Source organism: Coccinella septempunctata, chromosome 5, assembly GCF_907165205.1.
Source record: "Coccinella septempunctata chromosome 5, icCocSept1.1, whole genome shotgun sequence".
Taxonomy (NCBI): domain Eukaryota; kingdom Metazoa; phylum Arthropoda; class Insecta; order Coleoptera; family Coccinellidae; genus Coccinella; species Coccinella septempunctata.
In genome coordinates, this window is record NC_058193.1 from 2,817,062 (window position 1) to 2,837,562 (window position 20,501).

General features: G+C 38.3%; 1 protein-coding gene across 1 annotated transcript; it reads left to right on the top strand.

Moving 5' to 3' along the window:
• Positions 1-408: 408 nt before the first annotated feature.
• Positions 409-20,440, top strand: LOC123313829 (COP9 signalosome complex subunit 7b). Its single transcript, XM_044898877.1, has 6 exons — positions 409-648; positions 699-863; positions 939-1,026; positions 8,991-9,211; positions 9,266-9,398; positions 20,305-20,440. Exons 1-6 carry the CDS (start codon positions 487-489, stop codon positions 20,322-20,324), a joined length of 789 nt encoding a protein of 262 aa, XP_044754812.1. The 5' UTR covers positions 409-486; the 3' UTR covers positions 20,325-20,440.
• The last annotated feature ends 61 nt before the right edge of the window (positions 20,441-20,501 follow it).

The following is a 20,501-nucleotide window of genomic DNA, read 5'->3' on the forward strand; positions in this document are numbered from 1 at the left end:
ATTTAAATCAAAATATCTGACTGTAAAGATATTTTTTTCCAACACTTTGCGCAGAGTAGGTAACACGTTTTATTTCCCACTTGCCAGGAAAATTAACGTTTATTTTATCTTCAAGGGGGGGGCAGCTGCCCCCCCCTGCCCCTACCTGGGTACGCCCATGCTTTGGGTTCTACCCTGTAATCTGTGACGGGTGACGGGTCGTAGATCCTCTATCTACATTGAACTCTATGGGAACATCCCATAGAGTTCAATGTCTATCTACGATACGAGCAAAGAGTAACTCTTTGATACGAGTATGTCCATAGAGAAAGGGTCTCTGAGTATGTCACAGATTACAGAGTAGTATGTTCTGTGCTTTGATATATCTATGATTATGTCCAGAGACAAGAGACTGTATGATTATGTCAAAAAAAAAATAATAGAAGTGAGACGAAATTCTGCATAACAATTTTCTTATTCCTGTGTAAATAATCAACTTTATAGATAATGATTGATAAAGGATCTCACTCGAATAATCCCTTGGAACAATTTGTATTACTGGCAAAATCAGCTAAGGGGGCTGCTTGTAATGAATTGATCAAACAAGTCTTAGAATCACCCGGAGTTTATGTATTCGGAGAATTGTTAGATATGCCAAATATAGCAGAAGTACCTAATTGTTTTTATTCATTTATATATTCATTAACTAATTATTTTAGCTGAAGAATGGACCTGAAGTGAAAGTTTACAACACCCTCAATTTATTTGCTTTTGGAACATATAGTCAGTACCTTACGAGTAAATCTGATTACTTGGAACTAACGCCTACTCAGAGAAAAAAACTACAACATTTAACTTTAGTTACTTTAGCTACAAAATCAAAGGTGAGCAATCATATATATATATATTCATATCTATATGTTTATACATTCCAATTACTTATGCCTTATGCTTTTCAGTGTTTGCACTATGATGTTCTTCTCAAGGAGTTAAATATATCAAATGTGAGAGACTTGGAGGATTTAATAATTGAAGGGATATATGCAGGTCTGTTTTCCAACGCATGACATCTTTGTAGCTTATTCCACAGCCGTCTATAGCCCTTAAAGAGGACAGTGATTATTCTAAGGTTGCGTTCACAAACTTACTCCGAGAGTAGAGTAAGAGTATGACCTTGCCAGAGATAACCCTTTGTGCAATTTTATTTCCAATTTTGGCTGTATAACATGCATCCTAGAGTGGACATTATAATGTCTTCTTGGAAACCTTATGTCAAAACTGTCTAGAGTATGACTTTACCCACTTCAAAAGCAGAATTTATTCCGAGGAAGTTTATGAACACTTACAGAGCATACTTGGTCTTCGTCAGAGTAAGTTTATGAACAAAACCTAAAATATTCAGGGTGATTCACCACAATCGCCTATTGGACTTTTATAGAATACTAAACACAATTTTGTGCTGAAAATTTGCATGGTGGGGTTTTCGACAATGATATACCATCATAGCATACATATTCCAGTTACTTACATATGTAGGTATTATCCTAGTATCCTTGAGTATAAACTCAATGAATGAATACTCAAAGGTATTATTTATAGAATTTTCAGATCCACACTTAAAAAAAAACCTAACAGAGATACACAAGACCTGTATGTCAGTATAGTTTCTTGGTGCTTTTTTATGATTTCCTTATGATATGCTCTCTTTATGACACAATATACAAATTGATTAATGAATGAACAAAACACTCACAGCAGGTTTCATAAAACTTTGACTTTCCAAACAATTTGACAGTCACTCGATGCCCAAAACGAAATCAATAAAACCTTTGCATTTCTGAATATATTGAAGGAGTAGAGAATCTTTGAATGGACGTATAAAAGTCATAATTTGCCCTAAATGGTCCATTCATGCGAGGGATGCTTCCTGCATACAACAATTTACGTTCTCAATTGACCTGAAGTCAAATGTTCAGTTCACATGGTGTAGTCAGTAGTATTTGCTAAAGTCATTGTCTTAACGCCCTGAGAATTTTATCCACTTCGGGACACTGAAAATTAGAATCAATAAATGACCGGTCCATATGTTAAGAGTTTTAATACTCACGCTTCCATTTTCCTTAGTTGAGTGAAAAACTCAATCTCGGAAAATCTATTCAAATATTTGATCCACAGTTCTTCACCATTCAATAATTTTCGAAAAATATTTTGGTGTTTTCACCAAGAAATAACACAAAAAAATTCAATAATCTGCAACTAGAACGAGCTAGATAAACAAAAAGCGGTACGAGAATCAAAACATTCAAAACCTCTTGGATCAAAATGGACGTCCATATGTTTCTGCAAATGGCACTAAAATTTAATATTTTAACCAGTCCTAGAGTCTTAAAAACACGCTTGACACACATATGGCGCCCAAATCGCTTTAGTCGCCTCGTTTCCTATTGTAACGTTTTCTTCGCTTGATTAAAACGTCCAACTTATTAAAATTATTTATTTACACTTAATACACACTTATAACTCACAAACTAACTATCACACTACTATTTATTTCCACTCTTGTTTATTTGCACTAGTCGCTTGCACTGTTACTATACTTGTACTTGCCCCTCCGCTGGGCTTATATATGAGCAGGAAACATTCAGGTACCTTCGCGAACCTTTCGCGATTCTTCCAGAAGGAAGCGACCGCCCTGGTTCTCGAAAGGTCCGACCGCAAGAGCCGGACTGGTTACACTGTCCCCTCCTTAAGCCTGTTCTGTCCCAGAACAGATTTAGTGAATTTCTCCGAGGACCGTGGCGGAACTTGCAGTCATCACCATTCCTACAGTAGCCATTCTGATGGAAGTAGCACTCCACAGTTTTTCCAGGCTCCCTGGCCTGCTTCGGGTTGAAACTGCACACCAGGATCCGTATACCAGTCCCCTGAAATACCACCTCCAGCATGCTTCGCACAACTCGCCAATTCAGCTGGTCCAATCCACAACCGAGCTTGGGAACAGCTAATTTCCTAACTCCAAAGCGTTGAAGGTCTTCTTTCAAGCTATGTAGTGCCGTCCATAGATTCTGATAGGTTGGCTTCTGATAGGAATGTTGCTTTGTGACTAGGTAATAAATGAACCGACCTTCAGCCTTCAATTTCAAAACTTTTCCGATTCTTGGCTGCTGTCGCAATAGTTGTTCCTGACGTCCAAATTTATTTCTGAATACTCTTGCTATTCCTTTGCTCATACGAAGGTCCTCCGCCACGCAATGAGCTAGAGAGTATTCCTCAGACACGGTAAAGAGATCTTGATGTACTTCCTGTGTAACGCCGAACCGTGCAACGCGTGTCTCACCATAAACTTCTGGTAATCGCTGCTACCTTGCATCGGGGCTTCCACAAGACGTACTTCTTCTTTGTCCTGCGCGTACGGGGCTAATCGGTTGAAATGGACAACCTTTGGTTTTCCTCTGGGGAGCTTCCTTATCCGGTAAACTACATCATTTATCCTCTTGATTATTTCATACGGTCCCTCCCACTGTCTCTGCAGCTTTGGTGAAAAACCTTTCCTCCTTTGTGGATTATGTAGCCACACCAGATCTCCAGTGGTGAATCCACCTTCAATAGCCTTGATGTCGTAGCGCATTTTCATTCGGTCACTTGCTTGCTGCATTTGATTGCGTACCTTGTCATGAATGTAATCCAGCTTGTTCCTTAATTTACTAATGTAGTCCTCCCCAGCTACGTCTTCTCCAGGCTTACATCCAAACTCTAAGTCGCAAGGCAGCCTTATTTCTCGGCCGAACATTATACTGGATGGAGTTTCCTTGGTAGATTCTCGAACCGAAGATCTATATGCCATGGTGAATAGATGTAAATATTCATCCCAATCCCGCTGGTGATCAGAAACTACTTTGGCTAGATGTTTTCCCATGGTCCGATTCATTCGTTCGACCATGCCGTCTGATTGTGGATGAAGAGGTGTAGTCCTTGTTTTGTGAATCCCCAATTTGCTGCATACTTCTTGGAATAACTTCGATTCAAAATTTCGGCCTTGATCACAATGCAGCTCCAGAGGTATTCCAAATCTGCAGAAGAATTCTCTGACCAATTTATCAGCTACCGTACTTGCCTCTTGATTAGGAATACCGTAGGCTTCCACCCATTTCGTGAAATAGTCCATCGCTACCTAAATGTACTTGTTTCCATGGTCTGTTTCGGGAAAGGGGCCAGCGATGTCGATAGCTACTCGTTCCATGGGGGATCCGACGTTATATTGCCTCATTGGTGCTTTTCCTTTACCCTAAGGTCCGTTAGCAGCAGCACAAACCTTGCATCTTCTACACCAATCTTTAACGTCCCTCTTACAATTTGGCCAATAGAATCGCTGCCTGACTTTTTCCAATGTCTTGGTTATCCCGAAATGTCCACCTGAAGTTCCGTTATGTAGTCTGGTCAGAATGTCTGTCACACGGCTCTTCGGCACAATCAACTGAAGTCTCTGCTCAGTTCCATCTTCATTTTCCCAACAACGTTTCAGAAGACCTCCATCAATCTTCAGCGTTTCCCATTGTGCCCAATACGACTTTACATTCTGGCTCAGTCTGGATACTTCTTCCCAAGTAGGTCGTCTACCGCTCTTCTTCCAACTCAGGATTACTTTCAAGTCGTTATCTTCCTCTTGTGCTCTTTGAATTTCTTCAGGTAGCCAGTCGTCTTCGATTACGGTGGTCCGCCTTAAATCGATCTTCCCTTCCAGACGCGAACAATGGCTGGAATTCTGGGGACACTCAATGGTTTTGGTCGAGCCATTGTCTACCACAGCGACTCCTTTTATTTTCCCAGCTGTAGCCCTTTCAAATTCTGGACGATTTTGCTTGAAATGCCTCCTTTTGTTGCAGTTCCAGCATCCTTTTTCCTAGCAAGCAATATTCTGCGGACTTTTTCTCTGACAATCTCCTCAACAGATCGATCTGTTTCTTGCTCTTGTCTTACACGAAGGTGTGCTCTATGCGACGCTTGCTTCGCTGCCTCAATTTCCAAAGCCTGGGCTAAGGCATCATCTATGGTTCTAGGGCGTGCTAGTCTCAGGGCTTGTTGTATTTCACTATCCTTTATCCCATCCACGAATGTCTGGATTGATAGCTGTTCCAGGAAGCTATCTGGAGCAGATGGATAAGCCAGCCTGACTAATCTCGCCACATCAGCTTCAAACTCCTGGAGATTTTCCCCTGTTTTCTGCACTCGGTTCTTTATTTGTGCATGGTATACTTGTTGTAGATGAGCATCACCATATCTCATCTGAAGTTTCGATGTAAGAACTTCGTAACAGGCTTGTTGACTCTCCGGAATCGTTTGCAGAATGTTGAGTGCCTCTCCTCGTAGAGCTATTATTAATGCCGTAGCTTTTTCGTTGTCGTTCCAATTGTTCGCCAGGGCAGCAGCTTTAAACTGTTTTTGATATGTCGACCAGGGTATTTTTCCATCAAAAGTTGGAGGCTTTATTTTCATTCTACTACCTTCGCCATCATTTTCCGCTTTCGCTGTGCTGTACGGTGATGAAGCCAGAATATTTGTTCTATTTGACATTATTTTCAAGGAATCTATCAATTTGGCATGATGTTCAATTATTCTTGCCATTTCTTCAAACTTTCCGTTTACCTTGTCAAACTTTTCATCAACCTCGTCAAATTTTCCACTGACTATATCGAATCTCTCGTCCACTTTATCGAATTTTTCATTTATGGTTTTCAGTTTCTCATCCAATTTATCTGTAAGTTGACTCACCGCATCGTTACACTTTTCCCTAATCTGGTCCATTTTCTCATTCAATTTTCGAGAATTTTCTTCCATTTGTTCATTCAACTTACAAGAGTTCTCGTCCATTTTCTCATTCATTTTACAAGAGTTCTCGTCCATTTTCTCATTCATTTTACAAGAGTTCTCGTTCATTTTCTCATTCATTTTTCGAGAATTTTCCTCCATTCTTTCGTTCATCTTACTCAAAAAGTCCATTACCGCTTGAGTCTCCATCGCGTTCTGTAGTCTTGTGGTCACTGGCATGAACTCCAAATATCCAAAATTATTTATTTAATTTGAGCGATGTTGAACCGCACACTTGACACCAATGTAACGTTTTCTTCGCTTGATTAAAACGTCCAACTTATTAAAATTATTTATTTACACTTAATACACACTTATAACTCACAAACTAACTATCACACTACTATTTATTTCCACTCTTGTTTATTTGCACTAGTCGCTTGCACTGTTACTATACTTGTACTTGCCCCTCCGCTGGGCTTATATATGAGCAGGAAACATTCAGGTACCTTCGCGAACCTTTCGCGATTCTTCCAGAAGGAAGCGACCGCCCTGGTTCTCGAAAGGTCCGACCGCAAGAGCCGGACTGGTTACACTATCTTTCTACTCTATAATCTTTGCTAAAATTAGCTTTTTTTTCTAGTTTCCGTAAGTCACAGATTGATCAAGCAGTTTGAAATGGCTGTTTTTCCTTGTTTATTTTTGCCCTTTTTTACGTAGAATTGTCTGAAACAATATAAAATATAGGTTTTAATTTGAAAATCTTGACTTTTGATGAATTTGATTTGTCCAACGTGATGATTTTCTAATGAACAATTTTTTTCATATGAATCCCAATAACTCAAAAACCATTAATGTTTTGCCCAAAGTATGGCATACAGTTGAAATTGCTGTCCAACGATGATAACATATACTGGGTGTGCCATTTGAAATAAGAAAGTGGTAGGTTGTTTCCGGTACAACCGGAAGTTGCAGCGGTCTGAATATATTTTAGGGAGAAAATTAACTGTTAAAACCCCAACATGCAAGTAATCAGCACAAATTTGTGATTGTGAGTTTCAAGGCACAGAATAGTCGTTTTCGGAAGCTTACTCGGGTTCATTCGATTCCTAACTTTTGCGTTCGTTTACCTAACCCGAACATACAGCCCGTGTTCGGAAAGTACGGTGGTGCTAACTATATAGATCACATCGATCCATCCGCGGATGTGGTCGCTGAATTCCCTATGCATTTCTTGATGGAATATAGAAATACCGCGTATTTCTCACCTGTTTTTGGATATTTTATCGGATTTCTTAAGAGTTTTTTCTGTTGGAATGAAACTTTCTTAACAAGCTAAAAACAAAATTTTGAAATAAAATGGTACATTTTTTGAATAATGGATCAATATTCAATTGATCGGCAAGGTCCATGGAAGTTTGTCGTAGCTTCATTTCGTTTCTAACCTCTGAAGCTGACATCATCGATCATCCTAATGAGCAAGCGAAGCATGTATTCTCCCTGTTATGGTTCATGATAGACGTACAGCAGAAATGAACTACGACATACGGATATCTTCCGTACAATCATGTTTGCAATTTTGATTTTAGGACATATAAAAGTATTTTGTGATGTAAAATGTACTTGGAAACACGCGCTATGTAGATTGAGTACAGGGTGGGCAAAATTCGATGGGATTGAATGGCATAGGGAAAAATGGATGGTACGTTTCCGACCTCGATTTTCAGAAGATGGATAATGGCAAAAACCACATTTTCTTTTGTTTTCAAATGATAACTGAAATAGTTATTTTCCTATCAAGTGCGGAAAGTGATACTTGCACGCACGAAACTGCCGTTGCCCGAACGATGCCAAGCAGAGTTCGGGTAAGCAGTTGAGTGCGGGCAAGACACTTTCCGCAAGTGTAAGGAACAATATTTTTTCTACAAGCGCTTGAAATATATAAAAATATATTCATTTCACGAAACAGATCATATCTCAGATATGTCAGATATATTATGACATATCAGACGTAATTCTGCATGTCGTTACCATTGGTTTCTCATCGTTGACGTTCGGTGCATAGAGACATGATAGAATTTAATTTACTCTATAATATTTGCGTGCGGGAAAAACCCCTGCTAATCCTTTCCCGCACGCATTTGCAGGCGTTTTTCCCGCACCTTTTGGGAAAGTGACTCTTTGCAACTTGAAATGCGTGCGGGAAAAAGGTTGAACGCGCACGCTTGTAGAAAAACTAATTTTTCGGCTCTTTGAGTTGGTGACTCTATTTCGTAAAATTTCAGTGATATCGAAAAACAAAAAATGTAACATTCTAAAGACACTTTTTCATGTAGATTGCAGTGGCGTAGTCAAAGATTTTTTTCAGTCCGCCACTTTGACAAAACATTAACTTTCATTTTTTTTTAATATGAACCCCATGTTTTCTTGCATATCTCAGACCCATATTTTTTTCTGATTCACAATATATAATATATGTCGTTTCTCAAATTGTTTTTCCAATAAATAAACCCAAAAATTAGTTCGGCCTGCTTGGCATGTTATTTCCATCAATAGTATGAAAATGAACTTTATGCTTCTATGTCGTGTCAGGTTATGAGAGACTTTGAAGATCACTTTCATTCCGGATATTTGAGAACACGCTCCGAAAATGAGAAAATAAGTAGAATTTTGATGACTACTTATATATTCACCTATACTAGTACCAGCATACAGATACATAAATACAGATTGCGAAAATTCAAGCCCGAACATAGGGATTGACATGAGACAAAAGAGGACTCTACAATACAATCGCCCAGTGCGGGAATAATTTTATTAAAGGTGATGCATTATCGAACGTTCACATGGACTGCTCTCTGCATCAGTTCATACCACGCCGAGCACGAATTCTCAGACCCCACTCTAGTGACAAAGCGTAGTATTTACTTTATAGAGAGCGGTCCATATGAACATTCGATAATTTATCACCTGTAATAAAATTATTCTCGCAAGGGGCGATAGCCTTTCTACAGTCCTCTTCTTTCTCATGGCAATCCCTATGTTCGGTCTTGAATTTTCGTAATCTGTAGATTATCCACTAGTTGAATAGGTTTCGGAACATATTAATTTGAACTCAGAGTAACAAAATTTCCTGAAGGTGATGTTCTCCATAGCTTTTAATAATCCCACCTAAAAATCCAGATATTAATTTTAATATGTTTTAGATATCATTCGTGGAAAATTGGACCAAAAAAACTCCCAGTTTGAAGTAGATTTTGCTATTGGCCGTGATATTCAAGCAGGCGATATAAAAGTGATTGTAAATTGCCTAAGGGACTGGTGTAATGCATGTGAAGGAGTGTTGAGTTGTGTGGAAACTCAAATTCAAAGGGCTAATGAAGAAAAGAACAGAAATGTTCTTAGAAAGACGGACATTGAACAAGAAGTAAAATACAATGCAAATTGGAGTTTATCTTCCTTCACACGTTTTTTATTTCAGATTGTCAATATAAGAAAAACATTGAAAACTCAGCTATCAGAAAGACCAGATGGTGTGGATGATGCAATGAGTTCTGATAATAGAGATTCAACTGTTTCTAGCGATAAAGGCAAAAAGGCAATGAAAATCAAAGGTAAATTTGGCAATGAGGACTTGAAGAATTTGCGAAAATTATGTTTTTCATTTCATAAGCATAGGAAACATTTTAAGTGATGAAGTTGACCCAGAAATCTATTTCATGGGCATACTAATTTCGTCGAGTCGAATGCTCGTGGCTCGTTGGTTTAAAAACTCATTTTGTGAAAATCGTATGATCTGTTTCAAGTTCAATTATGGATTTTCATCAAGTATCGGCTACATCAATTCAAAATCTGATCTGATAAGTATGGATTTTGAAATCGAAATTCCGATTTGAAACCAATGTCTCACAGTGAAATAAGAATGTCTATTGTTATAAGGCATCAGCTATGCTTTTGGGAAATGTATTATTCATTTTTTTCAATAATTAGAATATTTAAGAAAACCTTAACGCCTTCGCACATTTATTACTGGTAAAAACCAAAACGGTAAGAAGCCTCATATGTGGCTCAAAAACTAGTGAGTTGGAGATGGTAATGCTTGAATTAACAATTGTATAATCTAATTCAGCAGTCTCCCTAGTTGGTTCAAGAGATTAAACTCTTAGATTAAAACTTCCAAGGAGATCATCGAGAAGTTTTCGAGACATACAGCGATCATCCAAATAGTTGATATTTAAATCCCTACATAAATACGGATATTGGCCATTTCTACAGCAATTTTGTTAAATAAGAGATAATCTATCAAAGAAAATATTCAGACTACCAGAAGGTGGCCTATAAACACTGATGATACATATGGATAAACTAGACAAAAATACTTTTATGATAAAAAACTCACAGTGCATTTCCTCACAGTATTCGGACAAGTTAATATTTTCAAACTCTATACCTTTTCTAAGATAAATCATAGTACCGCCATGTTCTCTGGTAGGCCGACAATAATATGCAGCCTGATTATAATTGTTCAAAACCGCGGTAGTGACACTGTTATCCTCACTCCAGTGTTCAGCTACACTCACTACATCTGGTTCCATGGTAAAAGAAAGCACTTCCAGATTGTTCAACCTATTATTTGTTCATTGTACATTTGTACATTGATCATTGTTGGCTTTTTTGCGCTGAAAAAAATTGTGAACAATAGCTTTGTTCGGCCAATTTGTTCCAATAAGGGCCTTGTCGTACTCATCAGTGGAAATCATCACTTAGAAGGATGCGTAGTTCTGCGGATATTTAGAAGCCAAGGCTTCACATTTCACTTGAGAGAATTTATCACCAGTAAGTTTTGAACAGTAGTATCTGGTTTCAAATTGGTGACATGTAAGGCCCTGAATTTCTCTACACCCTCAACATTTGATGGCCCAGAAAAATTTCCAACAACTAGTGTACGGCCAGATCTTTTTATTGTTCGTATAAAATTCGTCTCAAAATTTGTACAAGAATTTGAAATAAATCATCATTCGAATTCATTCAATCATCCAACGTCGAAGATGAAAAAAACCTAACCAATATCTTGATCATATTCGAATTTCTAATTCGCGCATGCTTACAAGTGGATTCCTCCCAACGATTTTGCTTCATTTTTTGTCGTAGTCTAGAACGCGTGTTATCAATATTGGTATATTGATATATGTAAAATGTATACCCATGAAACTGACATCCTGGTGACGTTTTTGTTAGTAAGACCCTTTTTTCTCGCAGTATTATTCACAGATCAAATAGTCCGAGAGCTGGCGACGAAAATCGGCAAGAGTTTTGTAATGGCTCATGATTAAATATATTCCTTATTTTAGTACATCGGCTTTTCATGACTTTGTCTTTGACGTATGGATAAATGAGGGACAACATTTCAATGAGTTCACTGATGTCTTCCGTGAAGCGCTTAGCCACGCTAAGTGTGTCAGTAGTTTTTTGTGTATTATCAAAAAAGTTCAGGAGCTGTTCGTAGATGAGAATAAATGTATCATTTTCTATTATTTCTTTAGTCGGGATGAGTAGATCGTTCAAACTTCTGGAGTAAGGATTCTTTAGCATTTTGTTTTTTCGGAGGTTTAGGTTTTGCGAAGTTTATTTCAGGAATGCTGATTTCAGGGGAAGGTGTTAATGTTTCTGATATAGGACGTTTTGATCTTGAGCTACTTTTGTCAACGATATTTTGCGATATGTCAGATTGTGAATTTGGTTCTGGGATTATGATATTCGTTATTTCTCTAGCTTGGTTATCTGTGTTTATTTTAAGAGGACATTTGGATGCTATATGTCCCTTCTTGTTGCATTTAAAGCAGGCTGTATGACTTTAGCCTTGCGGCTTTCACACTCCTCTCCAGAGGAAAATTCACTTATCCCAGATATCTCAGATATCAAAAGGATTAAGCTCTGTTGGAGCCCTTTCCAGGTTTTCGGGCTCGTGGTGGTGGTCGGGTCCGGGTCGCTCCTCGCCTCCCTGCTGTAGGTTGGATTCCTGCTCCACCCGCACTTCCTGTCGGCGCAGACGGTGTTCCTCTGCATTCCCCATGTATTTGCGTACAGTTCTAGCCGTTCCGAGCAGTACCGCCTTCTGCATGACTCTATTGATATTTTCGTCAGTTTCGAAGTTTCCTCAAGTTCTCCAGTAGTTCCTTCGGTATCAGGCCTGTAGATGAAATGACAATAGGGATGGTCTTGATATCTTTCAGCTTCCACTGTCTTCTGGTTTGTTCCTCGACATCTCTGTATTTTGAAATTTTTTCAGTGTGCCTATCTAGAAGATTGTTATTATTTGGAATCGCCACATCGATGAATAGTGCTCTGTCCTCATTTTTATTGAGCAATATGAGGTCTGGTCTATTGTAGGTTATTTTCCGGTCTGTCAGAACCGTGCGATCCCTGTAGAGCTTGTGATGTTCATTTTCCAACACAGCATCCGGATGGTAATTGTAATAAGAAACCTTTTTCGAACTTAGAAGTTGGTGTTTTAGTGCCAATTCGTGGTGAAGAATCTTGGCAACAGCATCATGTCTATTTTTGTACTCCGTGCCCGCGAACTTCTGACATCCCCCGGTGATGTGCTGGATAGTTTCATGTGTCGCACAGCCATAACGACAGCTATCGTCCGCCACTGAGGCATCCTTGGCCTTACATATTTCATGTAATTTCTTGTTGGAATCACCTGATCCTGGATGGCGAGCATGAAGCTTTCTGTCTCAGGAAACAACCTTCCGGAAGTCAACCAGTAGTTCGACGCAGATATGTCGACGTAATCATGGTTGACCTCGTTCTGGTGCCTTCCATGCAAAGGTTTGCCAATCAGTTTTTGCATTTTACTTTCTGCAGAGTGTTCGACGGTTTCCAAGTGATCCTGTTGTAGCTTTAACGGTGTAGAACTATCAGCAACACAAACTACTCGATGGAGTTCTGACGAAGCAGACTCAGGAAATATTTTCGAAGTCCTTCAATTTCCTGGGACATACGGTTGGACAAATCAACAATTCCTCTACCCCCAAGATGTCGTGGCAGCTCTGTCCGTTCTATTGAGCTTTTGGGGTCATGTTTATTGTGTTTAGTCAGCATCGTCCCTATTTTTCTCTGTAAGGCTGCTAAATCGGTGGTCGTCCAAGAGATGATACCGAATGAATAGCTCAGCGGCGAGCAAGCGTAGGTGTTAATCGCTTTTATGAGATTCTTGCTGTTAAGACCAGTTCTCATTATCCTTCTCAATCTTCGGGTGAACTCCTCCGTAAATTCTTTCTTCATCTGGGTCTGATTGATTTTTCTTGCCTGTTTTATGCCTAGATACTTGTATGTGTCTCCTTCCTTCAATGCTTCAATTTCTGCACCTTCCTTGAGTTTGAACGTACCATCTTCTATTTTCCTTCTCGTTATGTTCAGCAGTCGACATTATTCTAATCCAAACTTCATTTTGATGTCTTCCGAGAATCCTTCCACCATTTTCAGCATCTGTTGCATTTGTTTTTTGGTAGATGCGAAGAGTTTCAAATCGTCCATGTAAAGAAGATGATTCAGTTTCATCATAGTTCTACTGCCGCTCTTGATGGAAAATCCGTAGTCCGTAGAATTCAATTTATGAGACAAGGGATTCAGGGCCATGCAGAACCACAGAGGGCTCATCGAGTCTCCTTGGAAAATTCCGCGTCTTATTGGAATAGGTCCTGTTGTAATGGAGCAATCTGCTGCTTTCATTTGAAGACTAGTACGCTAGGTTGACATGGCGTTTTTCACGAACTCAACAATAGAGAGTTGAAGTGTGCACAATACGTTAGCCTGAACGTAAACGTTAACGTGAGAAATAACGTCAGATATAACGTTTACGTGTTGTGATGAAATTTGAGTTGAAGTGCTGCCATCATGAAACGTCAGACGTTAAACATAACCTATCAATTTGATTTTGCTTTCGTTTCGCGTGAACTCTCTTTTATCTAATATTGAGCTTCGACAGCTGGAATAACATTTGGAATATTGATGTTCTAATGATTTATACGCCTAATAAAGAGAATTTTCAGCTTGGAAGTATTTTATTATCAATGAAATGTTCAAGTGTTAGAGACATGAGAATTGCAGTGTAGATTCAGCCATTTCCTTATGTACTGAATATCTGATAACAAATTAATTTAACTTAATCCTTTTGATAACTTTCAAATCACTGCTGATTTCCTATAATTTTCGTTCATTATGAGAAAATACACAGGAAATGTAAACAATGACAGTTTGAGGTTATCGAGAATTGCATTTAACAATCAAAATTCGGCCATTCGCAAGTCATCGGTGCTACTCGTTTAACGTTCGGTTAACGTACGTTGATGTTTAAGGTATACGTGGGAGACCGCTAGTTTACGTAGGCCGTAAAGCTGACGCTAACGTTAACGTTAAAAACGGACGAATGAGCATGCGTAGATGTCAATTATAACGTTAACGTTTACGTTCATGGCTGCACTTCAACTCTCTAATATTGGGATCCACCTTGTAAATCTTCAAGATCGTCAAGAGTCATTCGTGGGGTATAGAATCGAATGCTTTTTTGTAGTCTATGTACGCAGCGTAAAGATTCCTCCGCTTGGAGAACGCTTGATTGCAGATAACTGAATCAATTATTAGCTGTTCTTTGCACCCTCGACTGTCTTTGGTGCATCCTTTCTGTTGCATGGCGATGATGTTATTCCTTTCGCAATGGTTGTGAATTCGATTTGAAATGCACGATGTGATTAATTTGTACATCGTTGGAAGACATGAGATTGGTCGGTATTTGGATGGGTCTTCTGTATTCCTTTGGTCTTTAGGTTACAGGTACGTTGTGCCATGTATAAGGAATATTGGCATTCTTTCAGGATTTTGTATGACATCATTTATTGCGGAGGTCAATTTGTCATGCATGATCCAAAGTTTCTTGATCCAGAAGTTCTGTAATCCATCAGGCCCAGGTGCTTTCCAGTTGTGTAGTCCTCTGATAGCTGATTTTACTTCTTCAATTGTGATCTTGTCATTCTGCATCGGCTCATATTTTATAGCTTCAGATTTTTCATCTTCAATCCATCCGGTATCTCCATTGAACTGAGGTTTCGTTGATAATTGTTCGGTCCAGAATTGTTCTATGGCTTCCTTTGCTGGTAACGTTCCATTTTCTACATCAGACGATGTGAGTGACCGGTAGAAAGTTTCTTCCGACTTTTCGAATGAATTATTGTCTCTTTTTCGGCTATAATTGCTTTTATATCTCCTTAAGCGTTCTGCATACAGATTTAACTTATGCTTCAGAGTGTCGAGGCAGTGGTGAGCTGTAGCATTCTCCGTCTCTCGTTCTGTGTGTGTTCTGTTTCTATCCATGACTTCTTTGGCAGCTTTCACAACTTTTCTTCCGCGATTCCCGTTCAAGTACTCCGTCAGTCGTCCAATGTCTCTTCTTAGTCTCTCTGTTTTGTGTTGAAGACGTTTCTGCCATGGTGGCGCATGTAATTTGTGTAATTTTGGACCATCGTTGTTCTTTCGGCGAATTTTTGCCCCTATGGTTTTCGCTGTCGTTAGCGCTGCACAGTAAAAAACTAGATGCAGATATTCCAATGAACTTCCGTTCTGTAGGTACTCAGGTAAAACGTCCTTATTCAAGATGTCGATTATAAGTGACAGTTTCTTGGATGTATTGAGTCGTGGAGGTGCTACTCGATGAAGAGGATCTGTTCCTTCCAGTTCGGCAAAGTATCTCCTCATGTCAGAGTCAACTTGTCAGTGGAGCTCTTCCCTATCGTCCTGGTGTTCAGGCTCACTTGCGTTGCAAGATGGACTTTCAGTATCAGTTTCTTCTGCCTGTTGTTGCCCAGGCATGTGAATTTCATCAGAAGTGTTGGTGTTATTCTATATTGCAGGCGGACGCTGAAGTTCTTGTTTAATTGCGTCGATTCGGGCCGTTGGTATGAGTTCATTTCTCAGAATTACGCGGTACTGGTCTGCCACTCGTTGTTCAGTGACATTGAGATTTCGGTAGGCGTTGCAGAATTCCTCATGGAGCATTTTCCTATAGTTGTTCGTGTTCTGCCCTAGTCCCGTGATGGAGTTATATGTGCGCACAATAGTTTAATTCACGGACGTTGTCCACTTCATGCGTTTTCTAACTAACCCCGCTAGGGTGAGCACTGTATTATTATTATTATTACAAAATCATAAGAGTAAAGGTTAACCTATAAACTCAATATTAAAATATAAAATGAGAGATTTTCAAGAAGTGATACGAACAAATGATTTGAACGTTAAATTGAATAGACTGGACTCAATCGATGTTGTTGGCTAGACCACCTATCCAGAGACTTCTTGAAAGAATTAATCGATTGCGATGACACAACTTCATTAGGAAGCCGATTCCACGTCTCGAACACCCTCTTGGGAAGAAAATTGCCCCTCGGTGTAGTCTTGAAGTTCTCCTTGGCAAGCTTGTAGCGGTGTCCCCTCAACAATCTGTTCTGATTTAGACATTGTCTGATGATAAATATTCTATAATTCAACTATTATAGACTCCGGAATGTTAACCAAATCTTGCGGGCTTACGTAGAAATCTCGCCTGAAACTCATCACGTGGGAGTATTCAGGGTCCGGTATGTTCATTTTCAGGAAATTCATAGGAGAGACAATATTGAGTCCCATCTCTGTCAATTGCTTTTCTAATACTTCAAGAGGAATAGTAGGGGATACGTTAGAGAGAACCAGTCTTAATGCTGGAGTTATCAGTCTTCTTCCTTGAATAACCTGATTGGTGATTTTAATTCATCCAAATGAGGACATATAGTTATTGACCGTTTCTTCACTTGATAGGTAGATACATACCCGATTATTTTATTAGATATTTTTGAGGCATATCTTATGTTTTTTGGTCCTATTTGGTTTCCCACTGCTAGTGTGTATTCGAAAGTTGGTAGATCTTCTATGGTATTAAAAGCTATAGCTTGGTTCCTTGATGGATAATGATGTTGGTTCAATATTGAAGAGTAAGTGATGGATTGGGACATTTGAGACTGAAGTAGATCTTCTGCAGCAGAACTGCTTTCGATGCTCGTTCCTCTGTGACCAGAGGAAATTACAGGGTGGGCTTTTTAAAACGAAACAGACGAGACAACCATCTTAGTTGTTGAAGAAAGTAATTACCAATAATAATTATTTCGTTGTCTAATGTTGACAATTCACGGTTACCATCGTAACCACAGAATGAATTAGTCAAATAATTGATGATTTCACATAGCATGGTTAGCGGAATGACTGGTACTGTACGAAATTCAAAAATTGAATATCTCAAAAACGAATCCATTGAAGGAGAAAAAAATTAATATATAATTCAAGATAAAAAGGCCTTTCAAATGAGGTATCACTCACCCTATTTTTTCTATTCTAAATTTAGGGGTTGGTGTTCTAACACCAAGGGTTGAAGCGATCGAAACAAACTTCGACGTGTCCGAGCATTTTTTCGAAATAAATTTATTCCGCCGGTTATCTCGTCTGTTTCGTTTTAAAAAGCCCACCATGTATGTTTGGGTCATTCATATTGAATTTCTAAATCGAGAAATATCATATCGAAATAATGCTCACTCACAGTTATTACTGGGAAATGTATTAACACCTCTGATTAGTTCAAGAATTTAATAACTTTTTAGATATACTCGAATAATTCACTCAATTCGATTGTTGTTATGTCGCAGATGTTCACCTTACGACCCCCATCTGAATCTTTTTCTGTAATCTGTGGTATAATTCGCCACTAAAATAATTTACGGTGAATAAATAAAGAATCATGTCACTCGAGAGTGACAGTAACCATTATCAGTTCTTTCCACTACTACATATACTATATACACATGTACTTGAAGAAGCTATAGTGGGCGCTTTCTTTTTGGTGCTTCATGCACCGGTACAGCTCCGAGCTTCTCGCCCCTGAGCTGTTCCCAAATAAAACGGTTATTAGTGCACCAACTCCGTGCAGCGAGTTGGAGGATCAGCTGTTGAGCAAAATGACAAGAGACAAGTCCGGATTCGCGGTTCTTTGGATTATTTGTTTTTAGTTTGACGTTAAAGTCGTTGATTATAAATAAGTTTCACTATTTTTTCGAAAGCTATTGCTGTATATTTGTTTGAAAAACTTGATTTACCGGGTAAACTTTACCCTCTCTTTGCTATAGAGAGTACAAATATACACAATACTGGATATGTCTGTAGATATAAAACTTATTATTTAACAATGATGTAATCTGTCAAAGCTTCGTTGATAATCCTCTTTGGTAAAGAGTGTTCTGATGTTACGAAAATTGCATTCAAGTACGTGAAATATCAACTTATTTGAAATGAAATTCTACATTTTCACTGATGGGCGCTACTAAACTGAAGATAATCGTTTATTCATCTGATCGATCTCTAAAAATTAATTATGCATTCATGACAAAAATGATTAGTTCACTCTTCAAACCTGAAAGAACAAATCCTATCTTCATTCAAAATCATTCAGTTCTAATTCCATCTAATGCCCGTTTGCAACAGCCGAGAATTCTCTAGAGAATTTACTCGAAAATTCATGTGCCGTGAATTATTTACCGTTGCATACGCACTTTCGGTAGAATTCTCTGTTCAGTTACATACAAAATAATCTCTGCCGTTTTCTTACCAAAATTAGGTAGATAATTCTCCAGAGAATTCTCGGCTGTTGCAAACGGGCTTTACATTGATTCTTTATTCATTTATTCAATAAAAAAACTAACTGACAGCTTCAATTGACGAAAAAATCAATCTTAGGTGGTCCATAAGGTGTATTACAGCCTTTTCATAGTATTAATCCACAAATTTCAACAATACACGTCTTCTAATATTTGTTGACATATGTAAACATAACCAAAAAGTTTGTTTACGGGCTTCAAGCCCTCGACGCGCACCAGCATTTCGGTTGGTGCAAGAGGGGGCAGGGGAAGGGAACGCGAGCTGCTCCGGTGCTTCACGCCCCAATCAAAAAGAACGCGTCGGTGCTCGAGCGAGATGCACCGGAGCTGGCCAGGAGCTGCTCAAACGGTCAAAAAGAAAGCATAAAGAGATAGCGAGACACGTGTAGTGCTAAAAAACTCATAGTGGAAATCTTAGAACATAGATACATGGAATGGAAAATAAACATTCCAAAGACTGGAGTGAGATGGTTGCTTAGTGTCGCCAATCGCAATCGAGACAGTTGATTCGGACATCATTGGCGCATCAATTTTCTGTACGAATAGACAGGACGCATGTGAATTTTTCAATAAAACGCCACTGCCTTAGTGTCGCTCTGGACAGAGAAACATCGAATGTGTGAACTACAAACAATTCATTCGTAGCACTGAATGTCCATTCCATGTATCTATGTTCTAAGAGTGGAAATGAATTCAGTTTAGTTGCGGATTTTCATCATATCAATCCGCTATTCGGAGTATTCTTGAGCATTTTTGTCATCGAAACATTTGAAAATTTAAATTTTCCGTAGTTCATGTAGGTAGGTAAGGGAGATGAAACCAAAAAAAAACTCCAGACTCTGATAAAAATGACTAATGATAATTTCTAGAGTAGGAACTAAAAAGTAGATTTCATTTTCATGAAAGGTTCAGAAAAACGTAAAAGAGGTTCCATCAAATTTTCGATTTCGCGGATATCTTCGGAAGTGTTCGGAATATTGTTCTGAGGAGATTATCTAACTTTGCCATAATTCACCATATTCTCTACCCCTTATTGCACAATGATGGAATTTCATCTTTCATTCATAATGCATTTTCAGGTACTCCTTTCCTTCTAAAAAGAACTAAATCCAGGGGCAAACACACAATTTTCAGTAACAGTTTTTTATTTTGACAGTTATCAATAATAATACATGTTTTACACCATGAAAAAAAAGAAAAAATTTTATTTCTAAATTATTTCAATTTATATATTACAAATCTGGTAACATCTTATAAAGTGGATACACTAGTATGGTTTTTAATACATATAAAACATTCTATATGGGAGTTATAATATACAACCATATCAGATACATTTAGGAAAAATGTATTGTCTTCTATATTGAATTTTCTTTAATGCTAATTGAGCAGTATACTGAGATTTATAACTTTTCATTGTATTGAATTAATAGAGCAACCTGATAATGGAGTATAACACAAAATAAAAGTTTGGATCATATGCAGATAAATCTGATTTTATGGTTATTTTTTCAAACAGAATTCTCATATAACTTATTTCCAGGTTTCGTTAACAAGCTTACTCTGAGTAAGGTCTGATTACTCGAAGCGTTCACAACGCACATTTTCCTTCCCAGTCCTACTCATACTCTATTTTCGGAGTAAGTTTGTGAACGCAACCCCGGAGAAATATTATAAATTTTGGCAAAAATAATATTCATGAATCTTATAATGTAAGTTTGTGAATGACCTTCTTTTCAAGAATCAGTATGGATCCAATTCATTGAATAAAAATTTTTGATTTCAGGGCTCAAAATACTTCGTTGAGGCAACTTCATCCGACTGGGCTCTTCATCGATTGAAGTAATCTCTGTCCTGTGTGTAGTTTATTATGTAATAATTCTCCAATTTGAATTTCGAAATAAACTTCTTTCTTGAATATATTTATATGTATATATACATTCTACAATACAGTATTTCCAATCACACTTTTCCCAAATGATA